Raw genomic sequence first — 18,530 nt, forward strand, 5'->3', positions numbered from 1 at the left:
ACAGTAACTCAGCACAGTGCTGAGTTTCCCACCTCTAGTTTTTTGTTATTTATTTACATTTTACAAACATTTGTTTACACCATGTCGGACGCGTATGATTTTGTGGCTAAAGGTAAATTAAAACTTAAAAATGACCACGAAACCAAGAAAAAGAAGAAAAGTAAACACAAACATAGAGATAAGGACAAGGAGCGTGAGAAGCAATCAATACAAGGTAGCATAAATGAGTCTTTGGAGGAAAAGATTACCAACAGCTCCGCACCAAAGTTGACCAAGGCAGAACTAGCGTTCAAGCAGCAGCAGGAAAAAATGGTGAGCTGTTAGAAAGAAATGTTAGACATATCCCAACACTTGAAATTTTGCAGCGCAACAAACGCATAATGGAAAGGGCGTCCACCACACATAAGGAGCGCGTGGAAAAATTCAATGAACATTTGGATACACTAACGGAGCACTTTGATATTCCAAAAGTTTCCTGGACGAAGTAGTGCCACATTTGTGCCCCTCGTGTGCCCAATTTAGTAAAGAACAACAAATTTTCAAATCACATGTATTTTTATTTGAGAGTTAAAATAAAATCCGGCACATTGCATATTTTGCTATTTAAAACATCTTAAATTTGCTATTTTACAACTACTTATAAGTCATTAATTTCCTATAATTAAACAAGTAGGCTTTAGCGCATATCCCGCAGCCGTAAGCATATCGGTATGTGCTTTGGAATTTCATATCACGTTGCGTAACAAGATACTTATCATTAACAATAATTACATTCCAGCGCCGCCACTTCAGCTTTTACCAAACAAAATTGATTTGACGGTTTCGACAAGCGGAAATTTGGTTTTATAGGCGCGTGGACAATAGCCCTTTATATCATCCGTGTTCAATGAAAATATCATAGCGCCACCAAGTTGGTGATTTTTTACATAGAGCGCTTTACATGCAATGCTTGTTTCGTTTTCGTAAGAAATCCATTCGCTGCCACTGCTTAGGTAAGGTGAGCAGGTAGACTGGTCGTATGCTTGATGAACTAATATGTTATGTGTGTTGAACCAGCACAGCTCCGAGTAGGAAGTAAACCCCAAACTGCCACAGTGCCCTATACCTTCGGCGGGCGCGTTAATGCCATGATTAAGAGAGCTTACCAAACTAATATGTATACAAATTTTTTATTTAGGTTTAATACTTAGAGAAAAATTTTTAGCTTACGTGAAAGAATGTCCATAAGTTGGCAGACCCACTACTAATTTCTTGCGGTCCAAGCCGTTGTTCAGCCACCAGTTAACTGAATAATTGATATTTAATGTGCCAAGTAATGAGCCCTCATTCGGACGCGCATACAAAGGTGCATTCAAACCTTAACATATACAATGTTATGTATAATTCAGAAGATTATTAAGTATGTGCTTACTCACCTGTAAATGGTGTACCGTGCGAGTAAAAATGATAATCATATGTCATCAAACTCACATAGTCTACGTACTGGTTTAGCATTTGCACATCATAGGCGAATACAGCGATACCTTCGGGCGCTGCTGCGGCCACGGTCAGCAAGTAGTCGCGTCGTTCGCGCCTGTATTCTTGGCGTATTTCATATATCAATTGTGAAAAATGCTGACGCTCCTTATAGTATGCGCTGGGGAATTCCCAATCCAAATCAATACCATCCAGCTTATACATAGCCAAGGTTTGCTTCACGGAGTGTACAAATACTTTGCGTGTCGTATGATTCTTAACCATAGCTGGAAAGCCATCGCTGTTGGCGCCACCACCCACCCATAGCAATAGCTTTAAGGCGGGATTAATTGTGCGCAGCACCGTCACATCCTGCGACAGTATACGACGCATATTGTCAGTGATAATCAATTGGCCATTACGTACACCAACCATGCCCACATTGATGTGTGTACAAAGTTCGGCATTTACATTAGCTAAACGCAAGTCATCGAGTTCATTGTCTGGATCGGGAACTGAATAATAACACACTAAACGGACTTCTGGCGCAGTGCTCATGGTGGGTGGCGCATTCTTGACCAACTGTGGTGCGCTGGGTTTAACCTTCTGTGCCTGCTGCTGTTGCTGCAGAGTACCCAAGCCATTTAATCCACTATCTGCAGAGTAGGAAGGGTGTAATTTTACACGCGCTGTCTGATTTTTCATCAAACGAAAATCGTGTGAAAGCGTACTTTCATGAACGCTATTGGCATAGAGGCTGGCACGTCGAAACCAGAAATCGGGCACGGCTGCAGGTGTGAATTGGGTGAGTTATGCGAACGTGAATTTACATAAATTACATACCTTGCACGTCTGGTGGATAATAGATGGTATCATAGGCAGAATTCCATAACAGGAAGACAAATATGGTGGTAAGCATATAAAGTGCCATTAGTGCTGCAATGCGCCACCAGGATTGCGATTGCGAGGGCTCGTTCATCAATTCGTAGTCCGCCATTGTTTAGCGAGTGTTGTGTTCAATTTAACACTTGATATAAATGATTCAATTACTATTGTTTGTAAATTTTATTATTGACTTAACATTATCAGCTGGTTAAATGGCATACGAAGAAATTACGAAGTAAACAAAAGGGTTTTAAAACAGTGCTGCCGTTTAATACAAATGTTCCAAATAGATACGATTTTGCCCATGAACCAAAATTACAAGAAACGTAAGAACGCGACGTTGTATTTGTAACTGGTTTTGAGAAAAAAATTCGTGTAGGCGAGTTCGTCTGCTGAGCATTTGTTTACATCACAAGCACCACTATTTTTACACTTTTCTTTAACTAAAGAAGATTTAATTCAAATTGACAACACATTTTACAGCATTTTTATTAATAATTTTACCTACATTGTGTATTTAAAGTGGCTGACAACAATTTTGGTTAATTATGGTTTTCGTGGTTTTCTTTGCTTTCTTTACTTTTTGCTTGTTTTCCAAAATCGACGTGATCTTGTGTCGTTCGTTGATGGATTTTGCCAAAGAACGTAAATAGACAGAGAGGTGATAGATTACGTTCTATGGTTTTGCGTAAATTTTGAAGGATACTTCTTGTTTAACTCAGCTTGAATCGGATTCAATTTTATATATATTCTTTTATCACGTTTTATTATAATGGCTCATGCACATATTTTTTTTTTTAATTTGTTGTGAAAACTTTAATAAAATCATTTAATAAATTCTCGAATGAAAAGGAACGTAAATCTAAAACGTTAACGCAAAGAACGAAAATAGGTTCAATGATTTTCATTGTTTCGGCAACCCAGTCTGAATCCATTACTCGCCACTTTCGAGCCAACGAGTGCTCAGGCGGTAAACAAATTCGATTAGGGTTACCAACTTCGCGTCTAGTAATTGTAAACAATATTAAATTGAGCTTTAAACCAAACTTGTGCTTGGTAGACCGCGAGATATTCATAAATTAAAAAATAACAATGATTTTCAGCATACGGGATAGAGTCGTGAGTTAATTTATCAACTAAAACCAACACATTCGATTGATTCGTTGGCACTGGCAGCCCTATTGGAAATTTCCCCGCATTCGCGTTCGTTGGCTGTTGCGAGAGGTTTGTTTTTGTGTATACGGAGCGCGTCGATTATTTTAATTGACATTTTTTATACAGTTTGTGAAATGCGGCAAGTTTAATGTAATTTCCAGTGGTAAATTAAGTGCAGCATAAATACACATTTTTAAAATAGTGCGATTTATGTATTATTTCCATAAAAACTGCTAAATTGAAAGAACCAGAACGGTGTGTGTGTGTATGTGCCATCAAATGCATTTCAAGCTTGATTTGAAATATTTGTAAGGTTCAGACGTGTCTGGCCCCCTTTTTGGCTGCGTACATATACTGTTTAACAATTGATACACAATCTCCGCACAATATCCAACCAGAGCGACGCAGGCTGCAACTGCACAGTTTTTATATTTATGTATATATAGATATAGATGTGTATAAAAAAGCATCGAATCTTACAAGCACCTACTCAGCAACACATCAAGTACGTTTCAAGAGGCTTTGCGTCGCCGCCCAACCACTTCGCTTTGTATCACTCTATTGCATATACAAAACAAGTAGTGCTAGCTTGCGTGCTACCCTCGCCTGCTCCACCACCCACTACCCTTCACTGTACCTGTGTTTTCGCGTGTGTACATCTGCCCCGCCCTGTTCAACAATTCGATCCTTTTCTCTACCCCAATCCCCAATCCTTGTATACCATTTTTACTTTTCATTTAATTTTGTCTGCCCCTCTACATTTCCGCCTCAGTGCCCCATTCACTTCCGCAAACTTAACGCTACAGTGGCTGTTGCCATCCGATGTTGTCATTTTTCGCTATATACTTTTCTTATCACATCCAATTTGCATTCGCATATAAACTCAGTGTACGAGAAAATCCAATTTCCATAGCTGTTTTTCTGTTTCCTGCTTCCATCATCATCATCATCCTTTATGTCTACCATGTCTAAACAACAAACAATACAGTGAACCGGCGGGCAGGCAGCCAGGCAAAAATCAATAATGACGCTGCTGCTGTTTGTTGTCATTTGCCGAGCTACTCCAGCGAAGCCAGGCTACTTGGCAGCTGTGGTTGTTGCTGTTGCTGAGGCGACATTTTTTTTTTGTATTTTGATGGTTGATTTCCTTCCTTGTATCGGTGGTGGTGGTGGTTGTTTGTTGGTTGGTCGGCCGGTTTGGACAATTCGTTTATTTGGCGCGCTTGAACACAGGAGTGCAATCGCAACGAACGTAGCACTTGGTTGTCTGTGTAACTTAATTAATTCAATGTACTATAGGCAAGCTTCACTTTCTGATGGCTCCTAAATACCAGCTATGTATAATTTCTATCTGAATGTCACTAAACCAGCCTCCAGCTCCTACATAATTGCTAACAAAAATTAATGCAATTATCCATGCATACATATGTACATATGTATGTATGTAGCTATGTACTTAAGTATACGTAGTCATCGACGCCCCAAAATTAATGTACCGAACTTTCAAGTCGGCACTGTAATTATCACTCGCTCGCCCGCCCATTTCCTCATAACCCACCATAACTGACTGAATTTCACTGTCTGCATTAATACATATACATATGTACATATGCTGTTAAATTTTTATTTGCTGGTGCACTTTTCCATTTCCACCCCAAAATTGGGAAAAAACAAATGCTATGCTGGCTAGGCCACCAACAATAAATTGCAGAGAGTAAATACACACATAGATACACGACTTTGTATATATATAATTCATATTTACAAACATACATGTGTATGTACATATATGTATGCTTCAATGAATTAAACGAAACGTAGCCTTGCAACTTCACCGACACGCACCTTCATGCATGTACATATGTAGCATAACATTCCTGCCACATAACAGTGGGGCAGAGTGTGCGCAATGACACTTGCACTTGTCGAGAGTTGATGTTGTTGTTTCGCGCAGGTGGTGGCTACAGTGGTGAGTGCAGTGTGACAACGAGTTTGTCTTCTGTACATTCGCTGTTGCGTGTGGCTCCAAGTTGCTATCGACCGACTGGAGTTGGACGTTGTTGCAGTTTCCAACTGGTCGACATTCATAGCGCGCTCGCGAAACTAAGTGCATTTACCTAAACGCAGTGGTAGAGAGCATTTTAAATGTTGCAAGAAATAACAGCAAAAAGTGTGAAAAGTGTAGATAAGGAGAAAATGCAATGACAGCAACACGAACAGTAGTTAATAATAGTTAAAGGCGGTCATTGCCATATTTAGCCGACAGGTTGTTTGCCATTTTATTGCGTTTGGCAAAGGAGAAGGTTGATATTGTGTAGGGATTGGCAAGCCAATTTTGCAATAAGAAAAAATTCTACTAAATCATATTGATAAGATTACCAATAAAAGAGAAAAATTAAATGGACAAAAAATTAAACCAAATTTGTGAAACAATTTTTTAGTTAATAAAAAATAATTTTTAAAATTCATAAAAAAAAACAATAATAATACAGACGTACTCGACTGCGGCAAGGAAATCGGGATTTCCAAAATAGCCCAGCCCCTTGCTGAATAAAAAAAAATTATAAATAAATTATAAAATTATTTTGTTTGCAACTTATGTTAATTTATTTGTTTTTAATAATAATTTTTACTTAAAACATAACTCAATCGTTTAACAGAAACCACTTATATAAAAGTTTCAAAGATTACACAAATTTCAAAAATTTAATCAAACTTCAAAAAATGTTCATCAAAATTTTTAATTAGAATATTTAGTTTATTTTCGGTTGTGCAGTTTTCTAGCCCATTCAATTTTAGTCTAATAAATTGCAAGTTTCAAGTCGGTAGAAATTACCGTTGATTTTTTAGAATTTTTTTATGGACGGTGTTGCAAATTTTCTTCCATATAACGCATAATCAAAAACTAAGTATTTTTATATGAAAAAACTCCGCCAAATCCTCCACGAAAAAAAAACATAAAATAAAAATAGTTCTAAAATGTAATGTTAAGCGACTTCAAACTTGCACTTTATTAGATCAAAACTGCACACCCAAAAATTTTCTAAATAGTCTAATTAAAAATTTTGAAATCTTAAAGAACATTTTTTAAGTTTGATAATTTTTTTTTTGTAGATTGTATTATATATTAAATTAAAAATTAATATAAATAAATAAATAAACATAAGTTGCAAACAAAATCATTTTGAATTTCGAAGCTAATTATATAAAAAAAATACATGACCCCTGGCGGAAATATATGTAAATAGTTTATTTAAAATATATACATTTTTTTTTTGCTATCTTCTATCTAAAAACACCATGTAAATCAAAATTTGATTTGATTTTTGGCAATTTTTCGTTCCGGCTCCTTCTATACAATGTAGTATGGATGTATGAAATTTTTTTGTATGGAAAAAAAGCCAAAAATCAACAGCAAGTCATAGCTACTTCGAACTTTCACTTTAATTTAATGGGCTACAAAATGACATTCTCAGGTTGTTTATAAAAATATTAAAAATCAAAATTTTGATGAAGTTTTGTCGAATTTTCCAAATTTTTGTACACAGTTTAAAATTTAATTTACTTTGTTTTTGCTAGATAACGAGCTACCCTTTCGAAAATGATTATATAAAAATGTGTAAAAACCAAAAAATGAATACAAATATAAAAATATAAAAAAGGAAATATATAAAAAATAAAGGTATACAAAACAAAAATAAAAGAAATATATATAAAAAAAATAAAAATAAACCTTAAATTAAAATTTAAATAAAGTAGCTAGAATTAAAAAATAAGAAAAAAAACAATAAAAAATAAAAAAAATAGGAAAGAATAAAATACATAAATAAAATTAAATAATATAAAATAAAAAGTATAAATAAAAAAAATTTAAAAATGAATATGTATATAATAAGGAAAATAGGTGGTAAAAAATAGATTATTTATTATCTATATAAAAAATATAGAGGAAATATAATATAGAAAAAATGGTTAAACACATATATATATATAGGTAAATAAAATAACAAATCTTCCCATTAACAGTAGAGACAAAAAAATAAAATAAAACAAAATAACATAAAAACCTACATACATATGTATGTATATAGATTTTTGTAGTCCAAAAAAAATTTTGTAATTAAAAAATTAAATATCTACATTATTAGAAAAATCACCCTTTAACTAAAAAATTATGTATGTATTTCCAGTTGTGATTTTACAAATTCCAAGCCCAAACAAAAATAAATAAAATAAAATAAAAAATTTCTAGTGAGCGCACCGCTCGGCTTGTTTAAGTGGGAAACAAGCATAACAATATATATTATAAAAAGTGTAGCGAACTAAAAATTGGGCACAATTAACGTGTCATAGCGGGTCGCTGAAGGAAGCCCACAAGCAACGAAAGCGCCATGAAAAACAGGTGCTAATGCAAATAAGAACAAATCCAATTAGAAAAATATTTATGCGTTAAAGAGACAAGCCTCGAGCGCGAACCTATTTGGCCCACCCACTGGGCGCCATACAAAGGCACGCGCGGGTCAACACCGACACAGCGCGCTTAGCTTAACAAGCGTACGCGACATTAGTGGCCCAAACGATTTAAAAAAAAAAATAAGCAGAAAACAGAAAATAAAATTGCGCACAACGCAGCCCCGCTGCCGACTCACAGCCGTTTTTAGCAGCGCGCACGAAGTGCACCACGACGGGCGAGTGAACCATTTGCAACGCCAACAGCACCACCGGTTTGTCAGTATCTCTCCAGCGTTCAGTGCGCGTTCGGGCCAAGCGTGAAACGCATCGCTGCGTCAACTGTGAGCTAGTGAATCAGTGAGCGCGCATATTTGTTTAATAAAAATTTCATTGAAATTTACATAAAATACTGCTAAAAAGGCATTCAATTAAACAAACAAAAAAAATTAAATTGCGCAGAATTCAGCATTAATAAAATTACCAGCGAAAACCGCCAAGAGTACAAAACGAAATTTCCTCTGCGCGCACCTGCCGCCGAGCAATCATCAGTGCGACCTCCTTTTCTCAAACATACTAAACGAGCGCGCGCCTCCCCTCCGCTTGTAGTTATGGCCGCCACACCGTTGACCCTGATGGATGGCAGCATCGCATCAACCACGGTTACAGCAGATGCCACTTTGGCAACAGCAGTAGCTTTGGATAGTAGCAGCAGCAACCAAATTGGTGTTGCAACTCAACCTGCCGTGAGACCAACAATGCTATTTGGTTCTACTGAGCGTTTAGACACATCCGCTGCCGTCACGAATGTGCTCATCTCACCAAATGGCAGTTGCAGCGGCAGCGGTAATTCCGCCGCCACATCGCCATCATTTCTGCCGGAGATGCCACAATGGAAAAAAGACTTAATACAACGCCGCAAATCGAATGTGGCACGTACGATTGGTGCTGCAACAGGAGCAGCAGTGATGTCGCCGATATCCGCGGCAGCACAACAACAGCGTGGTGGTGGTCAACAGCATTCTCCAACAACGACAACCACAACAACAACAACAGCTGCAGGTGAGTTCGCTTATGATTTGGTTGTAATGTATGAAAAAATCGACAAAAAAATATTAAAAACGAAACGAAGTATGCAACTTGGTCAGCCGCAATTGTTGCTGATATTACAAATTCAATTAGCGCGTTTTTGTTTGTTTGTTGCGCATATTTTCGTGTCCATAACTTCGTTGATTGGCTGTTGGCGTCTTTATTATTGGTACACATTTTTGGGTTTTTTTTTTTTGTTCTTAATCAGGTTTTGCTGCCAAGCCGCAAACATTTTTTCGCGGTTATTTGTTGAATTTTCGTTACCGATTTGCTGGCGTACTAAATGATGGATCAAAATTCTTCACTCTTTTCTCGCCTGCTCGATATGATGTTGTATTCAATAAATACTTACATGGGTGCTCTGTCATCCCACAATCGCCATCTTCGTTCAAGAACTATTCAAATTTTTTTTTCATACAAAGTTCCTTCCGCGGAAGTTAATCTCATTTTGTACTACACGAATTAATCAATTCAACCTTCGCCTGCTTGAAGGGCTACCGAACAATAGATAAAAAAAGTTGCCACCTTGTAGATCCCTCCAGTTATACAACCGCTATTAGACTTTTGACAGATTTGTAAATCTGTAATCAGCATGAGAAACCAGTATTTAAAATAAAACAAAATAAATATATTAAAAGAATAAAAAAAAAAAACAAAAAATAAAAACTAAAAATTTAAAAAGTAAAAAATAAAGAAATAAAATAAAACAAGAAAAAATACAAGGAAATGAAAAACATAGAACAAAGACATGAATTAAAAACAAATAAAAAAATGAGATAAATGCAAACAAATAAATGTTAACCAAAAATTAAATTAATAAAACAAACCATTTAAAAAATAAGGATTTCAAAAAATAATAAGAAATTAGATAACAAAAATATGCAGAAGATAAAAATAAGAAAAAACCCTATAAACATTTTGGCGAACGTTCGAAAATCCAATATGAATATCGAACTGAGAACGAACTCATACCCAACCTTAGTTTTCCAACGTTTATAGTGTATTGGAAATACATTCGAGATGGGTTCGAAAAAAAATTAATACCATAGTAACAAGAGAGGAAGTGAAATCCAGCTCATTTTCGAATAGAAATATAATACAATCGCTCTCTCTCATCAAAATTTCAATTCGATAATGGGCTAGATTTCGAATTCATATCGAAGGAAAAATTCATTAGATAACGAAGGTTCCGTTTTGCTGGAGAATGGCCTAGTTCTCGAATCGAATGCTAACCTATTCCACATTCGTTATCGAAGGAGAGACTTGAAAAAAATATTAGTTTTCCAATCATTTTCGAATTGTTAACCAAGCCCAATGTTTATTGGGAATAAATTTTAAATATAAAAATACAAACAAAATTAAATAAATAAATTAAAAATAAGAAGAGAAGAAAAAATTTATAAAATAAAACAAAGCACAAAAAAAAATAATTTAAAAAAAGCAAAATTACAAAATTCAAAAGTAGATATAAATAAATTGGAAAAAAGTAAAAGTAAGAAAAACACATACAAAGAAAAGATTTTAGGAATAAAAAAAGTGTTACGAAAAAATTTATAAGTATTACCATTAGGGCAAGTCAATTATTTTGACTGTGCGCGTATAGCATAGGAGGATTCTACGTGTCATTCTAAGCTAAATAATTTGCTGAAGAAACCATGGTTCTAAAATCAATTTGGAGTTTGCCAAATTTCGAAAATAGGTTGCTAAAAAAAATGTGAAAATTTTCACTGTTGCGCGCCCTCTGGTGGAGGTTTTAAGAAAAAGATAATTGCAGAAATGGATTCCTCTTACCAAAAAACCGCTTATTGCATGTTTTTGTACAAAATTTAGACACTACAGCAAAATGCTAAGAAACCTTTTTTCCCAATTTGGCAACCTTCAAATTGATTTTAGACCCATGGTTCCTTTGGCGAATTTGCTTGGAATTACACGTAGAATCCGGCTGTGCTATACGCTCATAGTCGGAAAATTCTCCCATACAAATTGACCCGTCCAAATCACCATACAACATTAATTTATCATTCATATATCAAGGTTTTCTGGTAAAAAAAAATTCCCGGTGTCCAAATACAGCTAGAAAAATAAAAATAAAAAATTTTATTTAAGAAATGTTTCGATCGAAATTTATGATTTCATAAATAGTTCCTACGTAGCGTATGAGTACCATTCTTAGCTGACATAAAAACGAAATTATTACGCATTTTCATTTGACATTTACATTTACAACGTTATTTATCAATTAATTTTCTTCGTTAATAAGCAACAATATAGTACGGGCTTAAACACAAATCAAAAGAATTTACAAAAAATCGTACAAAAATCTTGTTTCCCTGTTAAAATTTGCATTTTTTTTCAATCGCAGTGCAAGCTTAAAATAAAAATATCTTGCGAAAATTACCTGATCTAGGAAAACGGTATACAGTGCGGTAATCTACGAGCCAAAATTAAGTTTACGTGTTTCGGCGTTTTTTTTTCATTTTGGCGTCCTTACAGTGTTATTATTGAGATTAATTTTTTCACTTAAGAATAATGATTATACAAAAAAATGTAGCGACACCCTAATAAAATGAATAAGTTAATACCTTTTTAGGCGATTTGTAACTTCACCAAAATGTTTTTAAACTAATAGATCATACATATATTATCGGCTCTTGTTATACCTAAAAACATTTTAAATCCATTTTAACCGTTATTTTACATTAAACAATTTTAAAACATTACAACGCTTAACACGGCTTGTGAATCCCCCTAATTATTTCCGTGGAGCGAAAAGTAAATTTCAATAATAATGAAAGCTAAACACCTTCAACAAAAATAGTCTCAAAAATAAACATATTCAAAAATCTGATTAAAAAGTCGAAACTTTATTGAATTTTAGCGAGTTTTGCAAAAAGTTTAGAAATTGTATTTTTATGTTGTTTGTTGTAGAATGAACCATATTTTTATAAAAAAAATTAACTTAAAAAAAAGAAAATTTTAATAAAAATTATTGCATACATACATATATATGGTGAAAAATTCTCTGTACAAATTCTTTTTGACGGCAGTGTACATTCACTGCTTCTTTACAATATATGCAACAATTTTTATTGAAATAGTTTTCCGAAAATTTTGTATAAAAATATGGTTCATTTCACAACAAAAAACATAAAAATATAATTTCTAAACTTTGTGCAAAACTCGCGAAAATTCAGCCAATTTTCAAATTTTAATCAGATTTTTTTAGAATTTTTTTGAGTATGCTGATTTGTATATTGTAAAAAAGCAGCTGTGCCAATAGTTTGTACATACATACAGTGCAGAACAAAAGTGTTGGCACAGTGAATTTTTCGCAATATATGCAAAGTTTTTTAGTCTAATTTATTTTCGATAGTTTTTTATAAAAATATAGTTCATTTTACACCAGAAAACGTAATAATAAAATCCTTAAACTTTGTGCAAAACTCAGGAGAATTCATTAAATTTGCACACTAATTTGCAACTTTTTATTCAGATTTTTTAGAAAAATTCTAAGTATGCAGTTTTATAGTTTAAAGTTGCTAGAAAATCGCGTTGATTTTTGGCAATTTTTTTAGTGCAAGGTGTTGCTCATTTTCTCCATACAAAAAATATTTGTCGAATTACTTTGTATGGAAGAATTTTCGTGAAAAAAAAATTATCAAAAATCAATGCGATTTTCGAGCGACTTCAAACTTGCACTTTGTTGTACTAAATTTGAATGCGCTATAAAACTGCATACATAGAATTTTTCTAAAAAATCTGAATAAAAAGTTGCAAATTAGTGTGCAAATTTAATGAATTTTCCTGAGTTTTGCACAAAGTTTAGAGATTTTATTATTATGTTTTCTGGTGTAGAATGAACAAAATTTTTATAAAAAATTATCGAAAATAAAGTAGAATAAAAAACTTTGCGAAAAATTCGCTGTGCCAATACTTCTGTTCGGCACTGTATGTATAAAAGTAGATAAAAAAAATTTAATATAAAAAAATTGGTTTTAACCGCAACATTCCTGCTTTAAGCCATAGATCATCAATTTAGCATTTTTCTCATGCCTTTTCCAGCTAGTAACTTTCTTGAAAAATCCTTCACAGCTTTACAGAAAATAAACAATTTCTGCAGGAACATCAAACGTTATCTCGGAAAATGATTAAGAACTCCATTTGTCGCTTTTCGGTCAAGCAAGAAACAACAACCTTTCACTATCTTCGTGCCGCATCTGTAATTGTCACAAAGCTGCAGTCAGTCATCAAACAGCATAAGTATTTATTTCGTCTTAATTGATTTCCAACCTACTTACATTCATGTAGTATAGTAGTGTTGTAAAAATCATCATCGTAGCCCCAATTCGTAGCGGCTATTAAAGCATTCTGCCACAAAGAAATATTTTTCCGTGCATAAGTGATGTATGTACAGACGTATGCAAGTACATACATATGTATCCAAAAGTGTGGCGCCAATTGCGCCGCTTACTTTTTAGCTTGATGACCTAATTACTAGATTATTAACTGCTTTTGTGAATTTTTGTGTGCGATTGTCTACAATTGTAGTTAGACTACTCTTTCGCCTTTTGTTCTAACTACAATAATGCTTTCTTAATCAGTCGCCTGTTCAATTGCGAAACGCTTAACTTCTTTATCTTTAATTGTGGACCTTCGCAGCTACTTTCAGATATCGCAGCTTTTCCCCAGCGCTAGCGTATATAAATGTATAAATTCTTTAGCTNTGTACAGACGTATGCAAGTACATACATATGTATCCAAAAGTGTGGCGCCAATTGCGCCGCTTACTTTTTAGCTTGATGACCTAATTACTAGATTATTAACTGCTTTTGTGAATTTTTGTGTGCGATTGTCTACAATTGTAGTTAGACTACTCTTTCGCCTTTTGTTCTAACTACAATAATGCTTTCTTAATCAGTCGCCTGTTCAATTGCGAAACGCTTAACTTCTTTATCTTTAATTGTGGACTTTCGCAGCTACTTTCAGATATCGCAGCTTTTCCCCAGCGCTAGCGTATATAAATGTATAAATTCTTTAGCTGCTGTTGTTTTTTTTTTTGTTTTTTTTTTTTATTTTATTACTGGGAAGTTTGTTTTCTCTATATGCGCTTTCGCTAAGCCGATAACTTAGCATTTTTACAACATCGCTGAGCTTTGTATCTACATATTTCTATTTATTGTTGTTAGTGTTGTTTTCCGACGCTTTTTGCGTAATCGCACGCACACCTGTTAATTGAATTGAAAAAATGTCTTTGGCCTCCCTTTATTTCGCCGGCTTTTGTTGCCATTGCTTTTTTTTTTATCCGCCTTTGCTTGCTTATCCAAGCCTCCTCATCTTTTGCTCTCTTCTCTGCAATTTCTTCTGTCTCCTTTTTTCTTTATTGTTTTTAATTTTTAATGCGAATTGTCTGCTGTCGCTGCTGCTGCATTTCTTTAATGTTGCTTACTTATTTTCCTTATGTGCCTATGTTTGTGCGCTTCGCGTTAACGATATGTTGTCCCACTTATCTCAACGAGCGTGAAATTAAAAATCCAATTCCATTGCGTTATTTTTCCGGCTTCCAAGCCATACACTCTATTGCCCATTTGGCGCGAGTCTCCCATTCTATTATTCGATTCAATTCCACTTCTTTTCTAGCGCGCTTTGTGTCATCGTAATCGCATTCATACGCTTTCCTGGTTCGTTCAGTGCATTTGCATTTGAATAGAATTTTACGATTTGCACAGCTAAGCCGGACTCTTAAGAATTTCCAGTGCGGTCGTCTTATGTACAAATGATTTTCATTCATAGCGCAGTTTATGGTTTAGCTTTTGAATTTTTTATTGATTGAAAGAGTTGTTTGCCTTATTGATTTTGCAGCATCTTTTAGATACGTTCAAATGATTAGCATTCAATTCATTCATTGTTCGAGAGCTAACGAACGCTTAGATGAACGGGGAACTATAGTTTTTCATTAAAAGTTGACCTGAAGACCTGTGCAAAGTGGTGATGAAGGAAAGCCAAGTAAACACATGGGTCAACCAATTAAAGCAGAGTCGACCACTTCACAGTGACGAGATCCAAGAAACATCTTCTTCTACCTTTGATATACATTGATCGCCATAAGGTAGTTGCTATTTGTGGCCCCAAAAGGTGAAACCATTTGTATTTTCAGACTGGATAATGCTTTCAAATCAGTTCCATCCACATAAATGACTGACAACATTTGCAGGCTTCGCGGATCTAACTAGTTTTGGAGCGCCGAAACACACAGCTCTTTATCATCTTCATCCAGCAAATTACAACAAAAATGACAAAAATTACGGTCAAATACAAAGCGGATGGGTCATGGTCATAAAAAATCGAAAAATTATGATTGAAAAAATTATGAATTTTATTAAAAACTGCAAATGTTTCGTCCTGACCTAATCTCATATTTTTTCATTATTCTTGGCTATACTGTTCTTAGTCGCCAAAAAAAAATTTTCTTGCTCGACCGGTTCCTTAGCCATTGCGTGTGGCTAAGACTTATCGCGATACCTCCCAGCAAACATTTGGAGTCATAAATGAGTCTTTAAGAAGTCATATTTCGGAGCATTTATGCTCATAATGAGCTCATTTAAGAGTCCGAAATGAGGGTGTTTCCCTTCCTCTGAAGGTCGACTTATATGAGCTTAAATTCATACATCAAATGAGCCTCAATATGAGTCATATTGGATTGGAGTGTTATTAACCGCCTAAAAGGCTCACTTTGGACTCTTTAAAAACATTTTGAATCATTTCAGACTCTTTTACAGGCTCTTACCGGCCTCATAAATTATTACATTCGGACTCTTATTTTAGGTTGTTCTTTGAGTCTTATTGAAGGCACCATATTTGCAAAAACATTCAGAAAAAATGTCTTTCAAATAGCATACATACTTACCTGCATATATACATACATTCCAACAAGCATTTAACAGCAGCAGCTGCAGCTAAATTTGGTTTATTTTTTGCTTTCTAATAATTTTTAATTTCTGTATAAACAAGTTTATATATAAATTTCGAATCTTTATTTTTTTTCTATTGGCACAAGGTGCTGGCTCATAATTTGGATTATATATGACTACTAAAAGACTCATATAAGAGTCACAAATTTTTAATTTTTGAAACTCGTATTTCTTACCCATCTAGGACTGCTTTCGGACTCATATGTATATTCCGATCGCTCAGAATATGTTTGCGGGGCTATGTATGCACATGTGTATGTATGTATGTACATTAGACCGTACCAGAAAAGAAAGTTCGTCATATACCGCTGAGCTTAAAATATTATTGCAAGGCAATGAGACATTTTTTCGCCGAACTTAATGGTCGCCCTTTTATGATATTTCGATGTTATTGTCGACACAATTTTTTTTCCTTCCAAAATTCATTGACCTCAAATACTCTGTTTCACTAACTACCCGACAGATTTCAGTTCTTATCACCCTAACGTACCACCCTAATGTCAGTAAATTATAGGTAAAAAAAATATTTAGCTTTTGCTATTTCGATTATTCCATTAGAACTATTTAACAATTTTTTTTATTGCCGAATGTGGGTGCAGAAAAATGTAAAAAGGCGACCCCTAGGTCCGGTAAAAAAAATAAATTTGTTTTAATTACCTCTCAAAAATACTTTAGACTCAGGGTTGCACGGCGAACTTTTTTGTGTGTACTTTTAAGGTGGTACCGTCTAATATAGTATATATATGGGTATTTCCATACGTCGCATACGTGACAGTCGTACGTTTCAATGTGATACAAAAAAGGAATACCATTTGTTTCTATATCTAACCGAAAAATTAAATCAATCGAACTGCTTGGTCCTGAAATATAAGCATTTAAAGAGAGTGTCGTTACGTGACAAAAAATGGAAGTTGATTTTTTCTTTTCTTACAAAATCGCAAAACTGCGAATTGTGGATGGCTATTTTCATGAAACATATTTTAATATGATTTAGAGCAATTGTAGTTGTTTTTAGAGTTTTTTGAATTTATGCAAATTATTTCAATTTTCTTTTACAACCCCAAGTGTGAAACGTGACGTGACGTGGCGTCACCTGACATAAATGTCCATCGTTATATTTTTGTTAATATTGCTTTTAAATGAATTTTTAACGCAAATAAAACATTTATTTTACGTCGTATATACTTTATATTTTGACTTCAGCGCCAATTCAGGGTCAATTTGTTGGAAATCTATGATTTATTATGTTTCAATTACATACGCCAAATTCGAACCAAATCGGACCATAAAAACGGGTTTTTCGAAATATCTCGACCTTGGCACCACCTAGGAAGACCATTTTACGCAAACATGATTCTACTTACAAAGCCAGTATATATTTTAAAAGGCAGACAAATCGGTCCGTAAATACGTTAGATATAAAACTTTTATTTTTTTTTGTCGTGGTGGACCTTCCGCTGGAAACACCCATATGTATGTATGTATTTTGATTTACAGTAAACGTATATATTTGAGTGCATCACTCTGCATACAAAAAAAAGTCGATAGTTTTTTTCCTTCGGAATCATAAGATTTGTTATATTTTAAGACCTCCGTCAAAATATTTCGTAAAAATATCTGAAAATACCTCAAATTTTTTATAAATAAAATTAGTTTTTGAAAATATTTTTTTTTTAATAATCTCAGATGATAGACGAATTTAAGCCTAAAAGGTCGGCATAAAAATGTTTAAAAATTGTATCAATGGAATCAAAATAATGCGGTTTTTAGAGGTATTTTCTAATCGGTCTACCTTACGAACATCTTAATATTTTTCCGATATATTTTAGCAGGAGTCTTAAAATATAATAATCTGTGTACAAAATTTCGATGAAAACCCGCAACTTTTTTCGGTGATGCACCCTAATCTATATGTATGTACATACAGTATTGGCCAATACAATAGCACCCCCATTTCAAAGTGATATTGTTTGCCACTCATGTTTATTTACTTATTTTTAAGAATTTTCAATTAAAATACAGTTCATTCTCTCACAAAACTCACACAAACTCAAGTTTAAAACTTTTTAAAAGACCGCAAAAAAGTGCAACAAATTTTCAACCAAATTTCAAACTTTTTTCTCAGAAGCGGTAGAAATTTTTTGAATACACAGTTTTATAGCCCATTCAATTTTAGTCTAATAATATGCAAGTTTCAAGTGGCTAAAAATTACCGTTGATTTTTTAGAATTTTTTTCGCCGAGGATGTTGCGGGTTTCTGCCATATAAAAATAAATTGTGTTTAGTCGTTATATGGGAGCAAATGAGTTGAAGTTTAAGGGAAAGTTTGTTGCGCTCTTTTGCGGTCTTTTAAAAAGTTTAAAACATGGGTTTATATGGGTTTTGTTAGAGAATGAACTGTATTTTAATTGAAAATTCTTAAAAACAAATAACTAAACATAAGTGGCAAACAATATCGCTTTGAAAGAAGGGGGGTGCTATAGATATGTTCAATACTGTATGTATATACTTTTTTCCAATTTTAAATAA

The 18,530-nt window shown here is 34.1% G+C and overlaps 3 protein-coding genes across 9 annotated transcripts in view; 2 read left to right on the top strand and 1 right to left on the bottom strand.

Moving 5' to 3' along the window:
* The first annotated feature begins 2 nt into the window (after positions 1–2).
* LOC108365558 (protein FAM32A) lies at positions 3–613 on the top strand. Its single transcript, XM_017619609.1, has 2 exons — positions 3–312; positions 366–613. Exons 1-2 carry the CDS (start codon positions 82–84, stop codon positions 486–488), a joined length of 354 nt encoding a protein of 117 aa, XP_017475098.1. The 5' UTR covers positions 3–81; the 3' UTR covers positions 489–613.
* LOC108365557 (chitinase-3-like protein 2) lies at positions 547–2,580 on the bottom strand. Its single transcript, XM_017619608.1, has 4 exons — positions 2,299–2,580; positions 1,416–2,243; positions 1,210–1,357; positions 547–1,149 (listed from the first exon to the last, which is right to left on the bottom strand). Exons 1-4 carry the CDS (start codon positions 2,450–2,452, stop codon positions 789–791), a joined length of 1,491 nt encoding a protein of 496 aa, XP_017475097.1. The 5' UTR covers positions 2,453–2,580; the 3' UTR covers positions 547–788.
* Positions 2,581–3,520: 940 nt separating this feature from the next.
* LOC108365562 (uncharacterized) overlaps positions 3,521–18,530 on the top strand; it is a 57,609-nt gene continuing 42,599 nt past the window's right edge. Inside the window, exons 1-2 of one of the 7 annotated variants that reach the window (XR_001847947.1) lie at positions 3,521–3,758; positions 7,686–7,778. Coding sequence is in view for 4 of the 7 variants with exons in the window: in XM_017619612.1 (XP_017475101.1) it covers positions 8,556–9,006 (451 nt within the window). In the remaining 3 variants the exon portion in view is untranslated. Of the gene's footprint in view, positions 3,759–5,545; positions 5,799–7,685; positions 7,779–7,808; positions 9,007–18,530 lie in introns of those variants that run through there. The other 6 variants (XR_001847949.1, XR_001847948.1, XM_017619612.1 and 3 more) reach the window with 6 other exon arrangements.

The sequence above is a fragment of the Rhagoletis zephyria genome, unplaced genomic scaffold (assembly GCF_001687245.7).
Source record: "Rhagoletis zephyria isolate East Lansing unplaced genomic scaffold, Rhagoletis_zephyria_1.1 Rzeph_scaffold_01910, whole genome shotgun sequence".
Classification (NCBI taxonomy): domain Eukaryota; kingdom Metazoa; phylum Arthropoda; class Insecta; order Diptera; family Tephritidae; genus Rhagoletis; species Rhagoletis zephyria.

Coding starts and splice junctions, on each gene's coding strand:
- LOC108365557 (XM_017619608.1), bottom strand. CDS start 2,452: ATGGCGGACTACGAATTGATGAACGAGCCCTCGCAATCGCAATCCTGG. Junction 1,358..1,415: donor GCACGGTACACCATTTACAG/GTGAGTAAGCAC, acceptor GTATATGTTAAG/GTTTGAATGCACCTTTGTAT. Junction 1,150..1,209: donor ACTTATGGACATTCTTTCAC/GTAAGCTAAAAA, acceptor TATACATATTAG/TTTGGTAAGCTCTCTTAATC.
- LOC108365558 (XM_017619609.1), top strand. CDS start 82: ATGTCGGACGCGTATGATTTTGTGGCTAAAGGTAAATTAAAACTTAAA. Junction 313..365: donor AGCAGCAGCAGGAAAAAATG/GTGAGCTGTTAG, acceptor GAAATTTTGCAG/CGCAACAAACGCATAATGGA.